The sequence below is a fragment of the Cupressus sempervirens genome, chromosome 7 (assembly GCF_028749045.1).
Source record: "Cupressus sempervirens isolate cs-2001-9-10 chromosome 7, ASM2874904v1, whole genome shotgun sequence".
NCBI classification, from domain to species: domain Eukaryota; kingdom Viridiplantae; phylum Streptophyta; class Pinopsida; order Cupressales; family Cupressaceae; genus Cupressus; species Cupressus sempervirens.
Window position 1 is genome coordinate 554,359,114 of NC_143124.1, and position 16,742 is coordinate 554,375,855.

The window sequence follows — 16,742 nt, forward strand, 5'->3', positions numbered from 1 at the left end:
GGAGGAAGACATGGAAAAGACGGCCTTTCGTTGTCACTACGGGCATTATGAATTCCTGGTCATGCCATTCGGATTAATGAATGCACCTGCTATGTTCCAATCATGCATTAATCGCATCTTCAACAAACAATTGCATAAGTAGTTACTAGTATTTTTTTATGGCATTCTTATTTATAGCAGGACATGGGAAGAGCACTTGAAGCACCTGGATGAATTCTTAAGGATCATGAAGGATTAGTCTTTGTTTGCCAAGCATTCCAAGTGTGAATTCAGTATGACAGAAATATTGTACCTAGGTCATGTTGTCAGTAAATATGGAGTTCAAGTTTATCAAGAGAAGATTCAAGCTATCCTTGATTGGCCTCCACCAAAATCACTCACAGAGTTGCGAGGATTTTTTGGACTGTGCAGTTATTACAGAGGTTTGTAAAAGGGTTCTCTTAGCTCAACGCACCATTAACAGATCTGACAAGAATGGGGTCCTTCCAGTGGAATGAAAAGGCACAACTCACTTTGAATAAGCTAAAGAAAGCAATGAGCACTTGTCTCATGCTTGCTTTACTTGATTTCACTCGACCATTCATTATGGAGTGCAACACCTCCGAAGAAGGCATTGGCGCAGTACTGATGCAAGATAGACACCCCTAGCCTATGAGAGCAGGAAGCTTACGCAAACAGAATGCTTATATTCCATCTACGACAAAGAGATGTTGGCCATCATACATGCACTAACCAAGTTCCGACAGTATCTGGTGGGTGCCAAGTTTGTCGTTCGTACAGATCACAATAGTTTGAGATATTTTCTGGAGCAACGGGACTTGAACGAGAGGCAATAAAAATGGGTAAGCAAGGTTCAGGCTTTTGATTTTGATATTGAATATGTAAAAGGAAAGAACAATGTGGTTGCAGATGCTTTGTCCAGGAAACCTGCCATCTGCTTACTAACCCAGATTTTAGCAAACTGGAAAGCACATTGGTTGTTAGAATATTCCAAAAACGCATTTGCCTATGAGCTAATGGATGGCAACACCCAGGATGATCGGTACAGAGTGGTGGATGACATCATTTACTATAAAAATCAGATATTTTTAGTGCTAGAATCCAAATTGAAGTAGAAAATCTTGAAGGAAGTACATGATTCACCCTTGGCAGGACACCCAAGATTCCTCAAAACTTACAAACATCCCAGGGAGAGGTTTTTGTGGAACAGTCTTAAAGGAGACATATTGCAGTATGTAAGAGAATGTGTGGTCTACCAACAAAACAAATTCGAACATACTCTACTTGTCAGGTCACTGCAACCTCTGCCAATTCCAAAACATAAGTGGGAAAGTATCTCGATAGATTTCATAACTGGACACCCCAAGGTGAACAGAAAAGATTGTATCTTCATGGTGGTTGATAGACTGACAAAGTATGTACATTTCTTCGCCATCCCCTCAGATTTATAGGGTGCACAAGTTGTCGATCTATTTTTTAGAGAAGTCTTTCGTCTACACGGGTTACCCCAAAACAATGTCAGTAATTGGGATGGGTTATTCATCAGTATCTTCTCGACAAAACTGTTTAGATTGGTAGGGAGAGAATTGTCACCAAGTACTAGTTATCACCCTCAGACAGATGGACAAACAGAGATTGTGAACAAATGGCTCGAAGGGCACCTTCGGAACTACGTTTCGGCACAACAATGGGCATGGGTCAAATGGATACACCTAGGGGAGTGTTGTTACAATACCACATACCACATGTCCATCGAGATGACACCATTCAAAGTTCTATACGGGTACGAATCCCTTTCCTTCATCGACATAGTTCTGGGAGACAAACGCACACCAAGGGTGAAGGATTGGCTTCAGGAGGGATAGGACATCCTAAGATAGCTGAAGGAAAACTTACAACAGGCACAAAATCAACAAAAGATGTACGCCGACAAACACCGAATAGAGAGGAATTTCTAAAAAGGAGACTTGGTTTACCTCAGGCTCCAACCATACCAACAATCCTCATTGAAAGAAAAGGGGAAAAAAAAACTGAAGCCACGATTTTATGGCCTTTATCATGTAGTGTGTCGCATCAATGAAGTCCCCTATGAGCTGGAACTTCTGAAGGGGAGTCGTATTCATAACATTTTTCACATTTCCTGCCTGAAGAAAGTTGTGGGACAGAACGTCATGGTAGCTACAGACCTTCCACTGCTCAATGAAGGAAAGCTCATATTGGAACCAGCAAAGATTATTGAGGTACGTGAGAAGACCCTACGGAACCAAACAGTGAAGGCATATTTGGTACGCTAGAAACACTTGCCACTGGATGCTACAACCTGGGAAGGCGAACACATTCTACAACATCTGGCATTGTGTTTGCCTGAGGACAAGCAAATTTTGGGACAAAAGCACTGTAATATCCCCATCATAAAATAGATTATTAATCAAACTATTATTAATGGGCCAATTGATTTAATATATCTCGGACCCATTTTTGTTTTGTTTCCGTAGTTTATGTTGTCATCGACTATCTTTGTACACCCTCAAAAAGTTTGTCCCCGACGGGTATTTAAGCATGACTTGTAGATAGTCTTTAGGTATGCATTTTGGATTATTTTCTATGTACTGCAAATTCCTGTTGGAGTTCCCTATTGTTCGCCATTTCGGAAGTGAAAGACCTTCCCTATTTGGTTTATCTGATTTCGATGGAATTTAACCCTCACTCTATTCCGTCCCCTGTAACACTTTGCTCAGATCTGGCAAATTGGAGCATCATCTTTCGGCATATATTAATTGAAGGATTATTCATATTCAAGTCTCTATCATTGTTTCTGGAGTTCATCTAAATTCATTGTGTTTATGTATGAGCGAGATTGCCTTCATAGTTGATGTTTTATCACTTCCGAATCAAGCGCTTACTAAACAATTTCCTTTTCAAACATACCGTACTGCACTTTCATGTATCATACGGCCTGCTAACTCCACCATAGAGCCTGAAGATATACCTTGTTGTACGGCCATCTGGCCTACCATACCATCATCCTTCCATTTGTCTCCATCATACGGAAGACACCCACCGTACAACTCTTTGTGTACTACCTTTCACCATACGGCCTTTCTTGTGCCCTTTCTCTGGCACTATACAACCTTTCCTATGCCCTTACTTTGGCACTGTACGGCCTTTTTGGACGGCACTCGTGCTTCCCCTCCTTTCATTATTCTACGGACCCCCTCATTGCACTAAACAGTTGTTCTTTCCACATCGTACGAGTTTCTCGATCTCAACTCCATCCATTATCTAGCCCTCCGTACTTAGGAACATTACATAAAGTTTATAAAGTCACGTAAGTGAAAAGTTTAAAAAGCAACTCAAGATGAAAATATAACATAAAGTGCTCTATAGTCACATAAGTGATAAATTTAAGTGATAAAGTAACTTAAAAACATAACATAAAGTGAATTTATGTTATGGTTTTCAAAAAGTGAATGTCAACATTAAAATATAACATGATATTTTAAAATATGCAATTGCATCTCAAAGTAACACGTTTTGGGCACCTAAATTGTCATATATTTTGACTTCCAACCCTAATTAAGCCCTAAGATATACTGAATCAAAGGGAAAAACCGAAAGCAATGATTTGAGCAAAACCAAAAGGCCAAAAGCAAACAGACACACTCAAAAATGAGAAAAAGGACGTTGAAGGCTTCAAAAATCAAGCATAGGCTCAACAAACAGAAAAACTAAAAGGACTTGACGAAAGCCTTCAATAAAACAGGTCATTATGTCAATTGGGTCGATTAGTTGATCAATGTTAGCCAATTAAATGATGAACTAACTTAGAGAAATGTGAAACTAAGTTGAAAAAGTTTTGTACTATTACCCACATTTTGTGGTGACAAAATGCAAGACAACACTTTGCTTTGCTAATACAGATACACCTTCCTTGGGAAATGTGTATGATGGCATGGACACTATGGTTGAGAAGGTAAAACATTCTATACAAGCACATGAGAGTGACCCTACAAAATGTCACGCCTTATATAGTAAAGTGGAAGTAATAATTCTTTATTGTTGGGAGAAAATGACTACCCCATTGCACCTCCTTGCATATGCTTTATCTTCAAGGTATTATAGTGAGGCGGTACTTTCTATGTCAAATAGAATTGCATCATATTCTGATAAGAGGTTGCTAATGAGTGCTCCAAAACTTTTGCAAGAATCTTCCAAGATGATGACATGCATGAAAAGGTGAGGCTAGAGTTTGGCTTATTTGCTTCTAGAACAAAGCTTACTCCATTTGCAATTAAGGACCAAAATAAAATGGGAGCAATCACATGGTGGTACATGTATGGTCAGCCATGCAAGCATCTACAACCTCTTGCAATCAAAATCCTCTCACAAACAAGTTTTGATTTTTGTTTTTAGATTACAACTTGTATTCTACAATCTAGTATTTAATATATGTCATATTGTCCTTTGCTATTCATTTGTATGTTTTAAAACTAATTTTGTGAGCACAATGCAGGTTGCCAGTTCTTCTGTTGTTGAAAGGAATTGGAGTACATACTCCTATATCCATTTAGTGAAGCACAACTAGTTCAGGTAAAAGAAAATTGAGGACTTGGTCTACATTCATACCAACTTGCATATTTTGTCACGTAAGGATGATGAATACATGGATGGGGCAGCCAAACTTTGGGATGTACTCCCTGAGTGTGCAAACTTGGATGCAACACTTCATGATCTTACTACAATAATAGATGATGATGATGATAATAGGTCCATGACAGATGGTGCATCTAGCACAAGTGGAACCATTCTTAGTTCAAATGATGTGGACCTTGCAATGGTTGGAGATGAGGAGGATCCAAATTTTTTTGAGAATCCTTATGACTGTGATTAGTGAACATTGAATCATGAACTATGTTTTTGATTTTGTAGTTTGGACATGGAGTCTAGAACATGAATATTTGTGCCTATGAAGTTTTAATTTAAGGTTTAAACTATTTAATCAACATATGAAATATCTTGAATCTTGATCAATGGTGAAGTACCATATGATACTATCAAATGATGTATGTTTGTATATTTCTAAGTTTCTAATTCTAACTTCTTGTTTTTATAAGTTTTTTTAAGTCTTTACATATATATTAATATTATATAATATATAATATATATAGGCATTTCCAAACGCATCCGTACCAAAAAAAAATCCCGCTTCCGATTCCACATCCAATTCGGTAACTTAGTTGTTTTGTGTAAAATGGGTCAAAACTGCATGAATTGGATATGTTTGGAGTTAGTATGGTATTGAAACGAGGGTCTCTTAGACCATAGGTATTGGGAGAGTCCCATGGGAAGGGACTAATCTGTTCAAAGACTAAGGGAGAATGTATATTGAATGTCTAAGGGAATTTGGGGCAGTCACTAATATTCTGATTGTACAAAGTGTTATAAGGGTTTTTGGGGTGTTGTCTAGTGTTTGCAAGAGCAATGGAAGGGCCCATTGAGTCAAGGGTTTGATTAGGGGGTCAAGTTGGTATGGCTAGGAGCCACAAGGGCATTGTGTTACCAAAGGGTATGTGAGAATAGTTTTGAAGAATAGATGTTCAAGGGTATCTTGTTGAGTCAGTGGGCATGTGTTGAGGGAGTTGGAGTTTGAAACAGTTTAGGAAACCTTTTGTAAAGGAAAGGTCTTTGTTGAATTGATAAAGGGAGAACATCTCATTGGCAAGTTGGGATAGGCAGTTCCCTATTGGTGATTGTGTTTGTGTGTGGATGCTCTGCATCAATGAGCCTCCAAACAAGTAGTTATCCCTTATCAAACTGAACTGGGATTGATTTTTTCAGCCAGCGATGAAGCTTGACAATACCACAAGATATCTCTGATTGCCAAACCATATCTATATTCCTGAATATGATTTTCCTTACCGAGTGTACTGAGGATGATTCACAACATGCAAGTGCATGAAGTAATATGCTGAAAACTTATGGGGTTCCGTCCAGAAGTTTCCCTTCTCATGGATTACAGCCTAGAAGAATATCTTAGGAGAAACTTTGTAGAAAATAAATATCAAAACATCAAAATGAATCTTCCTTCCTAAACGATGGTACAAATGAACTCTAGCAGCTCCCAAAAAGGCATCTTTCTGCTTTCTCTCCATCTTTACTCAAATTAAAGGAAACTTTCCATAATCGTTCCTATCCAGCTTGCCAAGGAAACAACTGAGTTGGCAGCTAGTGACAAAACAAGAAGTCGGTCCCCATCTAAATATGGCTCCATGTCAATGACTAAAGCATAGCGGTTTATATGTGAATGAATAAATAGATAAGTTTTAAATAATATAAGCTTTTTCAATTATTTGATCATTCATCTACTCCCTTTATTGTCGATTTGTTCTTGCCATGCTAGTTAAAACTCAGAATAGGACATGACAAATTTCACATCATTCAAAGCCGCCATCAAATTTTAGAACTTTGTCATATTGTTCTCAAGATCTACTATGCTAAAAAGTCATACAAAAATAAAGCTCAAGCATATGGTGCAATGAAAGATGTGTTACCTTTTCCAGCATGCAAACTTCTTGGCAATTATGATATAGTTGTAATCATCCAAAAATGGTCACCTAGACTATGAGCCCCCTTTCTAGCAATTTTGCATAATTTATCTAATGCTTATCCTTGATCAAATCTCCAAAAATCCATTTATTTGATTTTATCCTATAGTTTGACCACTTTATCCTAAGTTCATATGTAATTAAAAGAACATGTCCCCCTTTTAATTAAATAAAATTCCTCACTCATCTCTTTTCCTAAGTTGCACACATAAATGCATTTCCCTTATTTAAAAATAAAAGAAAGGACATTTTTGTACCACATGGGGGACAGAAGTCAACTCTTCATTGTGATTGGTGGAAATGCTTGTGCACATGGATCACTCTCACTTTCAAACTCCACCCTTGATCACATGCATCTTGCCTCATGATCTCTATCGTCCATTTCTCTTTAAAAGGGAGAGCTCTCTCCTCACTTCACAACTCCACTCTTTTACTAATGTTATGCTGCAGGATTGAAGATCTCATACTTGTGGAGCTCCTCTTCTTCTATCTTCTATTCTTCATTCTTCATGCTTCTCATTCATTCTAGTTTCTCTCCATGCTTATAGCTTAATTCATCTAGTCTAAATAGGGGTTGTAATACTTATTTTCTAGTTTAGCTTGCATTTTACTTTCTCTCATTTACCTTTCATTTGCATGACATTCATTCTAGATTCTTAGATATTGGCAGTCATTGCCTCTACTCTTTAAATCTCTCGTTCTATGGTGCACCTTCCAAGGGTTGCATAACTTGGTTCATTTGAGAGCCACCATACTATTATTTTGCACCTTTGCACGTCATAGATAGAGAGCTATAAGCCGCCTCTTGAGATGCTCTCTTTCATGGGTATTCTTAGGAATAATGGTTTATAGAAGTGTGACACTTTTTGTACACACATTTTTGGCAACCACCTTGGAGCGCCTAAAATGATATGGTGCTTGAGACCTTAGTTGCAAACAAGATCATTAGTTTTCCATTCAACTCTAAACCTTATGAACCTAAAATAAAACCTTCATGGTGGAGAGATGATCACTGTTGCAACTATTATAGAAACAAAGGTCAGAAAACTGAAGATTGCATTGACTTGAAACATAAAATTCAAGATCTTATTGATGATGGGAACATTGATCTTGGAATCTCTAATGACTCATGTGATGAGGATACTTCTCTTGAGTAAGATCATATTGATGAACCTATGTCTAGTGTTGGTCTTCTTGACACCTTCACTTCTTCCAACAAGTGTGAACTTCCTAAATCTTCAAAGCTTTTCAACATACCTCCTCCAAACAAAGAACCTAATGCTTTCCGCACTGACTATGCATATCCTCAAGGGCTATCTCTAAAAGAAACTCGAGCTAATCTTCACTTGGCTGCAAATCTTTTCCATGCTACTAAGACTAAATATCCTCAACCTTCATGCAATGTTATACCTACTATGCCCACTTCAGCTAGTCCTTCATTACCTCTTCAAGATCCTATCATGCAAACCTCGTATTCTCCCTTGTCCTTAGAAGTGGCTCCATGTCAAGAGGACTCTCAAAAAGAACAAGCTATAAATGTCAAGAAAGATCAAGATCAAGCACCATTTCATCTCCTTCAAGATGTCACCCTTTCATATCCTACGTCTTAATCCACCTCCTGAGTATGATGAAGACATCACTTCCACTATTTCCATTGAGCTTACTAAAAAATTATGAGAAAATTTTTCTTCCTATGTTATCCAAAGATACTTGTCAAGATAAAAGTGTCCCCTCATGTTCTACTTCTCCATATCCACCTCAAAACTATGCTCAAGCTTCAAATGCTGCTATCAAAGATGTTTCTCCTATCAAAGCTACTCATGACTCTATTGATGGCCTTGGCCATGTTGCTCACTCTAAAGATGTTGATATCCCTACTCACTGTCCGTTTGCATCTCCCAAATCTATCCTTAGTCCTTATCCATCTAAGCTAAAGACTTCCAACCTTCCATCTATATTGGGACCTTATATTCCTTGATCTTCTACTTTTCGTCCTATCTCATCCCCTAACTCTCCTATCATACCGCAAGATCAACAAAGACACTCATCCTTGACAAATGTTCGTTCATCTATCCATATAAACCTCATTCATCCACAAAGCTCAAGTCTTTTGGAAGCAATTTGAATGATCAACTTAAGAACAAACACAAGAATCCATTTACAAATGAAGATCACTATGTCTCATCTAATCAACATGTGAATGAAAAGAAAGAAAGAATATTCAAGACATCACAAAGGTCCACTACCCAAAGATCTAAATCAAAGCAAACTAAATCCATCATTGAAGAAATGAATTCTAAAGAATTCAAAGGAAAAGAAAAATCTAAAGCTATATGAATTCCCAAGTCTCTTTTGAAAAACTTGAATGTTGAACATAAATCTAACTCGACATTCAAGCTTTCGAAGACTTCCACTCCATTTTCTTCCAAACATCTTCCTCAAAAGCTTCTAAAGGCTTCCACTCCATCTTCTTCTAAAATTCTCCTACCACCTCATACATCTAAACCTCAAGCTATTTCCTGCATGATCCCTCCATCATTCCACAACCCGTCAAGGTGTGTGTCAATGTTGATCTTGCCCACTTTCTCACCTATACTTATGTCATATTGTCAAGCCTACACTTACTTGTTATCCATACTCCTTGCCTTTCAAGGCATGAACTCTTATCCTCCATATACCTTTTCTACCATCTAAGTTTCATCACCCTATTAGCATCCTTGAGCATAACTTTCTATGGTCTTGGCTTATCATGTCTTACCCTTCCTATAGGAGCACTATCTAAATTGAAAAAGCTTGACCTATTTCTAAAAACCCAAAAAGGAAAAAATTCAAAAAAATAGAAAAAAAATGTGCCTTGGTGAAAACCACTTCTAGTGGCTTAGCAAAAGTAAAGAGAAATAAATTAATTCTATGGTGAAAACCACTTCTTGCAGCACCTTGGATAAGTACCATGATGAAAACTTGGTAAACAAATGTCATGCGTAATTCTTCCATCATCCATCTATTCCCTTTTCCTCTTTGATCTCGACAATGTTGAGTTATCCTTGTGTATTGGCTATCTTATCCATGAGCTTACCTTTTGTGCTTTCTCATTCACTCATAGCCTTCATATCAAGCTTCATTCTTATTGTTCTATCCCATTGCTATCATATCCAGTCAACCTCTTGGTCTTGATCACACAAAGCAAAACATGGTTCTTAGGCCTCTTGACATGTCTACTCTTTTGGATTACATGCTTTCATGCTAATCTTGCTTGTTGGCTACTGCTGCTTATCCTATATGATATCTCCCTTATTGGCTTTAACTTCTTATCCTACATGTTATCTCCTTTCATGGTTTTCTTGGCTTGTCGAACACATGCTTCATATGGTTATTTTACTCTTTTCCCTAGCTTGGGTACACTTGAGGAGTCAGTCCTTGAGGATCATTTTCACTTGCTTCATACTCCTTTCTTATCCATCTCTTCTTATCCACCAACTTGCTGCTCCATCATTTCCTACACCTTACTCAACAATGGAACAAAATGATGTGATCTTGCTTGAGAACTAGAAATCTCTAAATCATTCTAAAAAATCCAAAAAATAAAATTGATATATGGTCCTAAAAGAATCCTAAAGAGAAGAAAATGTCCTGAAAAAATGATTATGTTAGTGAAATCCTTGCAATAGGCACTTTGATGTATCACCAAAAAAATCAAAAATCTCAAAAAATACAAAAAAAGTCATAAAACATCTTGAAAAAAATGCTACCAAGTGGTGAAAACTTGGAAACAGACGCTACTTGAGACCCTTGCACTTATGTCTATTTTTATCTCAATTTGTGCTCATACACCATTCATCTTGCTTTTCCTTGCCAAGATTGGAACTGACTCTCCCCTAGATCTAGGGGGCACAAACTATCTAAACTTATTAGGGTCTCCTTGTTGCATTGGTGTTTCTTTGACAGTTCGCTAAATAGTATTTTTCAACACTTCCCCTTGACATCGAGTGTTTCTCAACACTTATCGGATACTTTAGACATAGTCTAGGATGTTGTGATACTTCTAATTGGTAGACTCGAGTCCTACAAGAGATAGTCATGTGACTTCCACACACACACTTAAACTAATAACTACCTGAGACTTGCTCGAACTTATTTTCTTTATGTGTTATCAATAATGATTTCTTTGATTTCTTTGTTGAGTGTCCTTCCCTAATAGTCTCTTGATGATGTATTGGACTAGAGTACTGGGGGCATGGGGCATGGGGCATGTTTTCCTTTGATTTTTGTCTGCAAGTGTTCTCTTTGATTTTATCTTTGGTGTCTTAAGCATTTTGCTTAGTCCCATGGACACTTAGGATCAATTCAAAGGCCTCATCCTTGTTTGTTTTGCGAGTGTGTACTTACGATCATCTTGACTTTCTTGTGTCTTGATGCAAGCACAATCTTGCTACATTAAAACTAGGGAATCTAATTGTGTAGTCATCTTGACCTTTATGTCTTTGATGCATAGGTTGGATTCCCACATTTTTATCTGATATAGATCATATTCATATCCTCATAGTTTATACTAGTGATGATTATATGATCTTCCGATGTCCCTAATAAGGCTCGATGATAAAAACTAGGAACTACTTTTGTAACCTTTACAATTGCACCTTTCCATACTAGCTTTCATTTTAGGGTTCATTTTAGCTTAGCTTTGCATTTTTATTGTTGAGAGAGTCTTCTTTATCTTTCATGCATGTGTCACCTAATTGCGTTCATCCTTCTCTTGCCTCTTCTCAATCTTATCTTATCTCTTATTTCCTATTTCTTACTTCTTTTTCTATCTTACCATCTCATCTATGCTTTTGACCTATCTTTTCTAATCTCGACATCCTGGATCCATTTTCGGGATCAAAATCCAAATTCGGGTTCATCTTGCTAGTCAAAATTTCTTCCTTCTTCTATGTAGTTGGCTGACCTATTGAGGCTTAATCTTTACATCTTATTGGGGCAATCATCATTTCTTCATTTCTTCATCATTTCTACTCTCTTCCATTCTTCCCTTTCATTTCTATTTCATCTCATTTCATCTTTCTTCTTTCTTTGACCTAATTCTTATCCTTTATCTTTCTTGGTCAAACTTTAGTCAAACTGGGGCATATCTTCATTTCTTGGTGGTCACTCTTTAGTCTTAATCTCTTATCTATCATCGTAAACTTTTCTCTGTCCTGATTTGATCAAATCTAGCTTATTTTTGCATCTCCTCTATCTCATTTCGATTTCAATCTTGAGGAGGTAGGAATAATCTATCATTGTTGCAAATTGCTTTCTGCTACAACTATCTATTTTCTCTTGATCAATTTGCTTTCTTTTCTCGACATATCAGTGCTCATCTCGGGTACTGATATTGTCTCTTCTCTCTCCAAATGTTCAGTATTGCTGCTAATAGATTGTGCATTCAGGATTTTCTCTCTCTCCACACTCCATTCTTCGAAGCCAATTTCTACTACTTGCTTGGATTCTTCATTCTTTGACGTAATGTGTTCCTAGATAAATCACACATTAGTCAAAGAGGGGCAAATGTAATCACCTAAAAATGGTCATCTAGACTATTAGCCCCCTTTCTAGCATTTTTGCTTAATTTATCTATTGCTTATCCTTGATCAAATCTCCAAAAATCCATTTATAAGATTTTATTCTATAGTTTGACCACTTTATCCTAAGTTCATATTTAATTAAAAGAACATGTCCCCCTTTTAATTAAATAAAATTCCCCACTCATCTCTTATCCTAAGTTGCACACACAAGCATTTCTCTTATTTAAAAATAAAATAAAGGACATTTTTGTCCCACATGGGGGACAAAAGTCAACTCTTCATCACGATTGGTGAAAATGCTTATGCACATGGATCACTCCCACTTTCAAACTCCACCCTTGATAACATGCATCTTGCCTCTTTGATCTCTATCGTCCATTTCTTTTTAAAAGGGAGAGCTCTCTCCTCACTTCACAACTCCACTCTTTTACTAACTTAATGCTGCAGGATTGAAGATCTCATGCTTGTGGAGCTCCTCTTCTTCTTCTATCGTCTATTCTTCATTCTTCATGCTTCTCATTCATTTTAGTTTCTCTCCATGCTTATAGCTTAAATCATCTAGTCTAAATAGAGGTTGTAATACTTATTTTCTAGTTTAGCTTGCATTCTACTTTCTCTCATTTACCTTTCATTTGCATTAACATTCATTCTAGACTCTTGGATATTGGCACTCATTGCCTCTACTCTTTGAATCTCTCGTTTTATGATGCAACTTGCAAGGGTTTCATAACTTATTTCATTTGAGAGCCACCATACTATTATTTTGCACCTTTGCACGTCATAGATAGAGAGCTATAAGCCGCCTCTTGAGATGCTATCTTTTATGAGTATTCTCAAGAATAATGGTTTATAGAAGTGTGACACTTTTTGTACACCCAATAGTGACGTGCTCCTCATTCAATAGGTATACTACATTTAACATTTTAAAGGTTGTTATTAGTCTAGAGGAAGTAACACCAGATATGACTCGTATCAAATATGTAATACAAAGGCTAGATGTTCTATAGGCAGGATTTATTATTGTTTTAATCTGTGTAGTGAAAGCAGAAGAATTTTGCATGAAACTAGCAGTAGTAGCAGATAATTTACAGGAATAACCACCCTAGGCCTTACTCGGTAACAATTACAAAAGGTGCAATAGTGTAACTTTCAAAACTACATTGTCCAGATTATTGATGGAGTTGGCAAAGCAGCTCCACCCCATCCTTGCTTTAGCTACGTATATGGTGTGGTTACACATTTCTATAATGTGTATCCAGTTGTTTTCTTGTGTTAGCTTAATGTATTGATTGTAGTTGTTTCAACCTTTTGTAACTGAATTCTCTATGAACGCAGGTCCTAATAGAACCCACAGATATTTGAACAAAAAAATTCTTTTAATATCACGCCATTGACATTGAGATCAAACCAACTATCCTTACTACTAATTCAACTCTAAATCAGAAATATAAAAGACTAAAAATACACCCTATAATATGTCCATGAAAATATCGTCAATCAATACACCAAATTCCACGCTGTCAAGTGTATTCAGAACTAAAAATATATAGTTTGTGCTCTTGTATTCCACTAAAATTATGTGCCCAACTCATAACTTCAACTCAAGACTGAAATTCAGCTTATCGTATAAATTCAAGCTCCACTAATAGCAACAAAGCAATTATAAACAATTTACAATATATCAAAAGTAAATCCACTAAAACCATCACTCTTCAATGTTTTTAGACAATTAAGCATGTCTTATGACGACTCTTTTTCCAAATGATATTCTACACTCCCATCCACCAAAATTCATTCAGCCAAGGTTCTTTCATATCCCTAAGAGACCTAGAAAAGCTTACAAACAATAGCCAAAATTCTATTTGGTTCAAATCTTGGAATCATGTTATCAATCACTTGAATTTGTTGAAGTCGGTCAAGATTTCATTCGAGCATTGCGTATTGAGAAACCTCAATGCGAAATTACAAATTTCACAACAATAGGAGTTTTCCGCAAATTATCATTATTCTTACAACCCGTGGCAATGGTGAAAATAGGATAAAATCATGAAATCACATTTGTTATGGTAAATCGATGTTGTAGTTGTATTAAACAAATGAGATGAAAGCTCCTTATATAGATTTACAAAGATGATATTTCTAAAAGAAACAATTGTGAACTAACGACGGAAATAGAAACTACTTAATAAATTAAAGAGTAAGATGACCATCGAAGAAACATTATAATATTCTAAATACCCTCCCTTAATGGTCATTGTCTAACCACTATCTTTTGGTCACAAATTCTTCAAAACATTTTGTTGTTGTTGAGATCCTCCATGGATGTACAAAATGTCAATGACGAAGATACCAAAATTTGCTCATAAAAGAACAGAGAAGGGTACTCCCTTCATCAAAATGCTTTGCAACAAGAGACAAGAGTTTTCCACTGACTCTGCCACTAACTCCACCATTGAGATGAGTCTATCATTAACCCTCTCAAAATCAACAAAACATTTAACCAAAAATCATCATAAAATATCCAACTTGATGTTGGATAATAGAGTTGCTCTTCCCTAGAGAACGAGACAATCACTGAGAACAGCTAAAACATTTTTGGGGAAAAATCAACAAATCCTCCAAACTTTGTAGATGAGCATGATGCCCCAAAATAGACTTCAAAAAAGATGCGATTTTTTAAGAGAAAAATAGAAAAACCCAAAACCCAAATTTTGAGGTAAAAAATCGATCAAAACCCAACATGATTTTCAAGGTGAAAAATCAATCAGAACTAGACAATACAAACTTTCGTTTTTTAGGAAAATCAGTAAAACCCACCAAATAACTTTTAAAGAAAAAATTATAAAATCATAAGGAAATCCCATGCAACTTTGCAAATTACAAAATTAGAAATTTTTCGAGGGAAAAAATTATGAAAAACCCTTCAAAAAAATTAAGGGAAAAAATTATGAAAACCCATTAGGGGTCAAAACTCTTAACCAAGCTTGTGATTTCCAACAAAAATCCTCAAAGATGAGCCACAAAAGTTTCATAAAATGCCTCTAACGACTTCTTTTTTTAAAATTAAAAAGCAAATTTTCTAGAAAAAAAAAGATCAAGAGGCTTGAATTTTTCTTAATAAATCCATCAAATTTTATGAAATCCCATCGACCTACTCTGATAGTGTAGTTGTATTAAACAAAAGAGCTAAAAGCAACTTAGGTAGAATTACAAGAACTATATTTTTAAAAGAAACAATAATAAACTGAAGATGGAAATAGAAACTACCTAATAGATTAACTAAGGTGAACATTATAATATTCTAATAGCATTAAGACCATAAGTTCTAAGCCCCCTAAGATTTCATTCTAGCTTTAAAAGTCCTATATAAAATTCTCCACAATATTTTGTTTCAAAGTACGACATTATAAAGCCTCATACATGTTTAATAATATAATGTGATCCAAAACCCGACTAGAACATCTTAATTTGTATCTCCTCAGTATATGCTACACTAATTTGCTTCGAAAGCCCTTAACATTTAAGAAACTTACCCGTCTGAGAGTCTCTACGTCTGACTCAACGCGTTCTTTTTCTGCTTCGTAAACTTCTTGCTGTTTATGTCCACGATAATGATCACTGCTTTCGGCTTGGGCAAATTCTTCTCCATTTTCATGTTTCTTCTCCTGCTCTTGCTCCTGCTCATCTTCCACAAACTCCTCCGCATCGTCAGGCAGGGGAGAAGCATTCAAATCCAAATCCATATGATTAATTGTAGCTCATTTGTTTTAGCTTTGCATGTGTTCAATTCGTCAATTAATTACTTTTTTTTTTTCTTATTCTGCTCTGCATCTGTCTTTGCCAGTGTGTGCTGTGCGTTATGCTTCGCCCTTCTTGAGAACAGTTGCATTCTAACGAAATTTATAGGATGGCGATTTATAGCACGATAAATTATAATTGTTTGTATAAATGCATAAAAAACAAAAACAAGGTTGCAAAGCAACATAGTTCCTGTCAAAAATGTTATAACTATGCCTGAAAGAAATAAATGAAATAGTCTGAATAGTTATTTTTTTGTGAGCATCTTGATCACCTCCTTATTACTTTCTAGTTATTCAACATAGAATAAAGTTAAACAAAATATATAAAATATAGAATAGAGTTAAACAAAATATATAATAAAAGGGTAAAAATTTTGAAATATTATACATATTAAAAAAATATATGATAAACTAATTAGATATAACTAACGATTATAGTTAATTTTTATTTAATATTTAATATAATTTTATTTATTTATTTTGAATAAATTAAAATTTACAATATGAATACATTTAATTTTTAAAAATATATAAATATTTTTATTCTAAAAATTATTGATCTTATTAATTTCAATTTCTTAATGACGATGATAATTTTTTGTTCCAATCATTTAAATTTTTAGTTTGTGACCAAATCAAATAATTGTTTTATTCAATATTTAATATAACTTTTAAACTTTTAATATAAAAATTCATATTTGATAGTTGAAAAATAAAATTATTTTTTTAAATATTAGTTTGAAGTGAAGTCACAAAGAAAAAGTATTTCATTC

At 35.6% G+C, this 16,742-nt stretch overlaps 1 protein-coding gene across 1 annotated transcript in view; it reads right to left on the reverse strand.

Moving 5' to 3' along the window:
- The window catches only part of LOC149547979 (uncharacterized), a 100,018-nt gene extending 83,893 nt beyond the window's left edge, over positions 1-16,125 (reverse strand). Inside the window, exon 1 of the mRNA XM_089794823.1 lies at positions 15,703-16,125. Coding sequence (XP_089650949.1) covers positions 15,703-15,912 — 210 coding nt within the window. The 5' untranslated portion in view covers positions 15,913-16,125. The remainder of the gene's footprint in view (positions 1-15,702) is intronic.
- Positions 16,126-16,742: the final 617 nt, after the last annotated feature.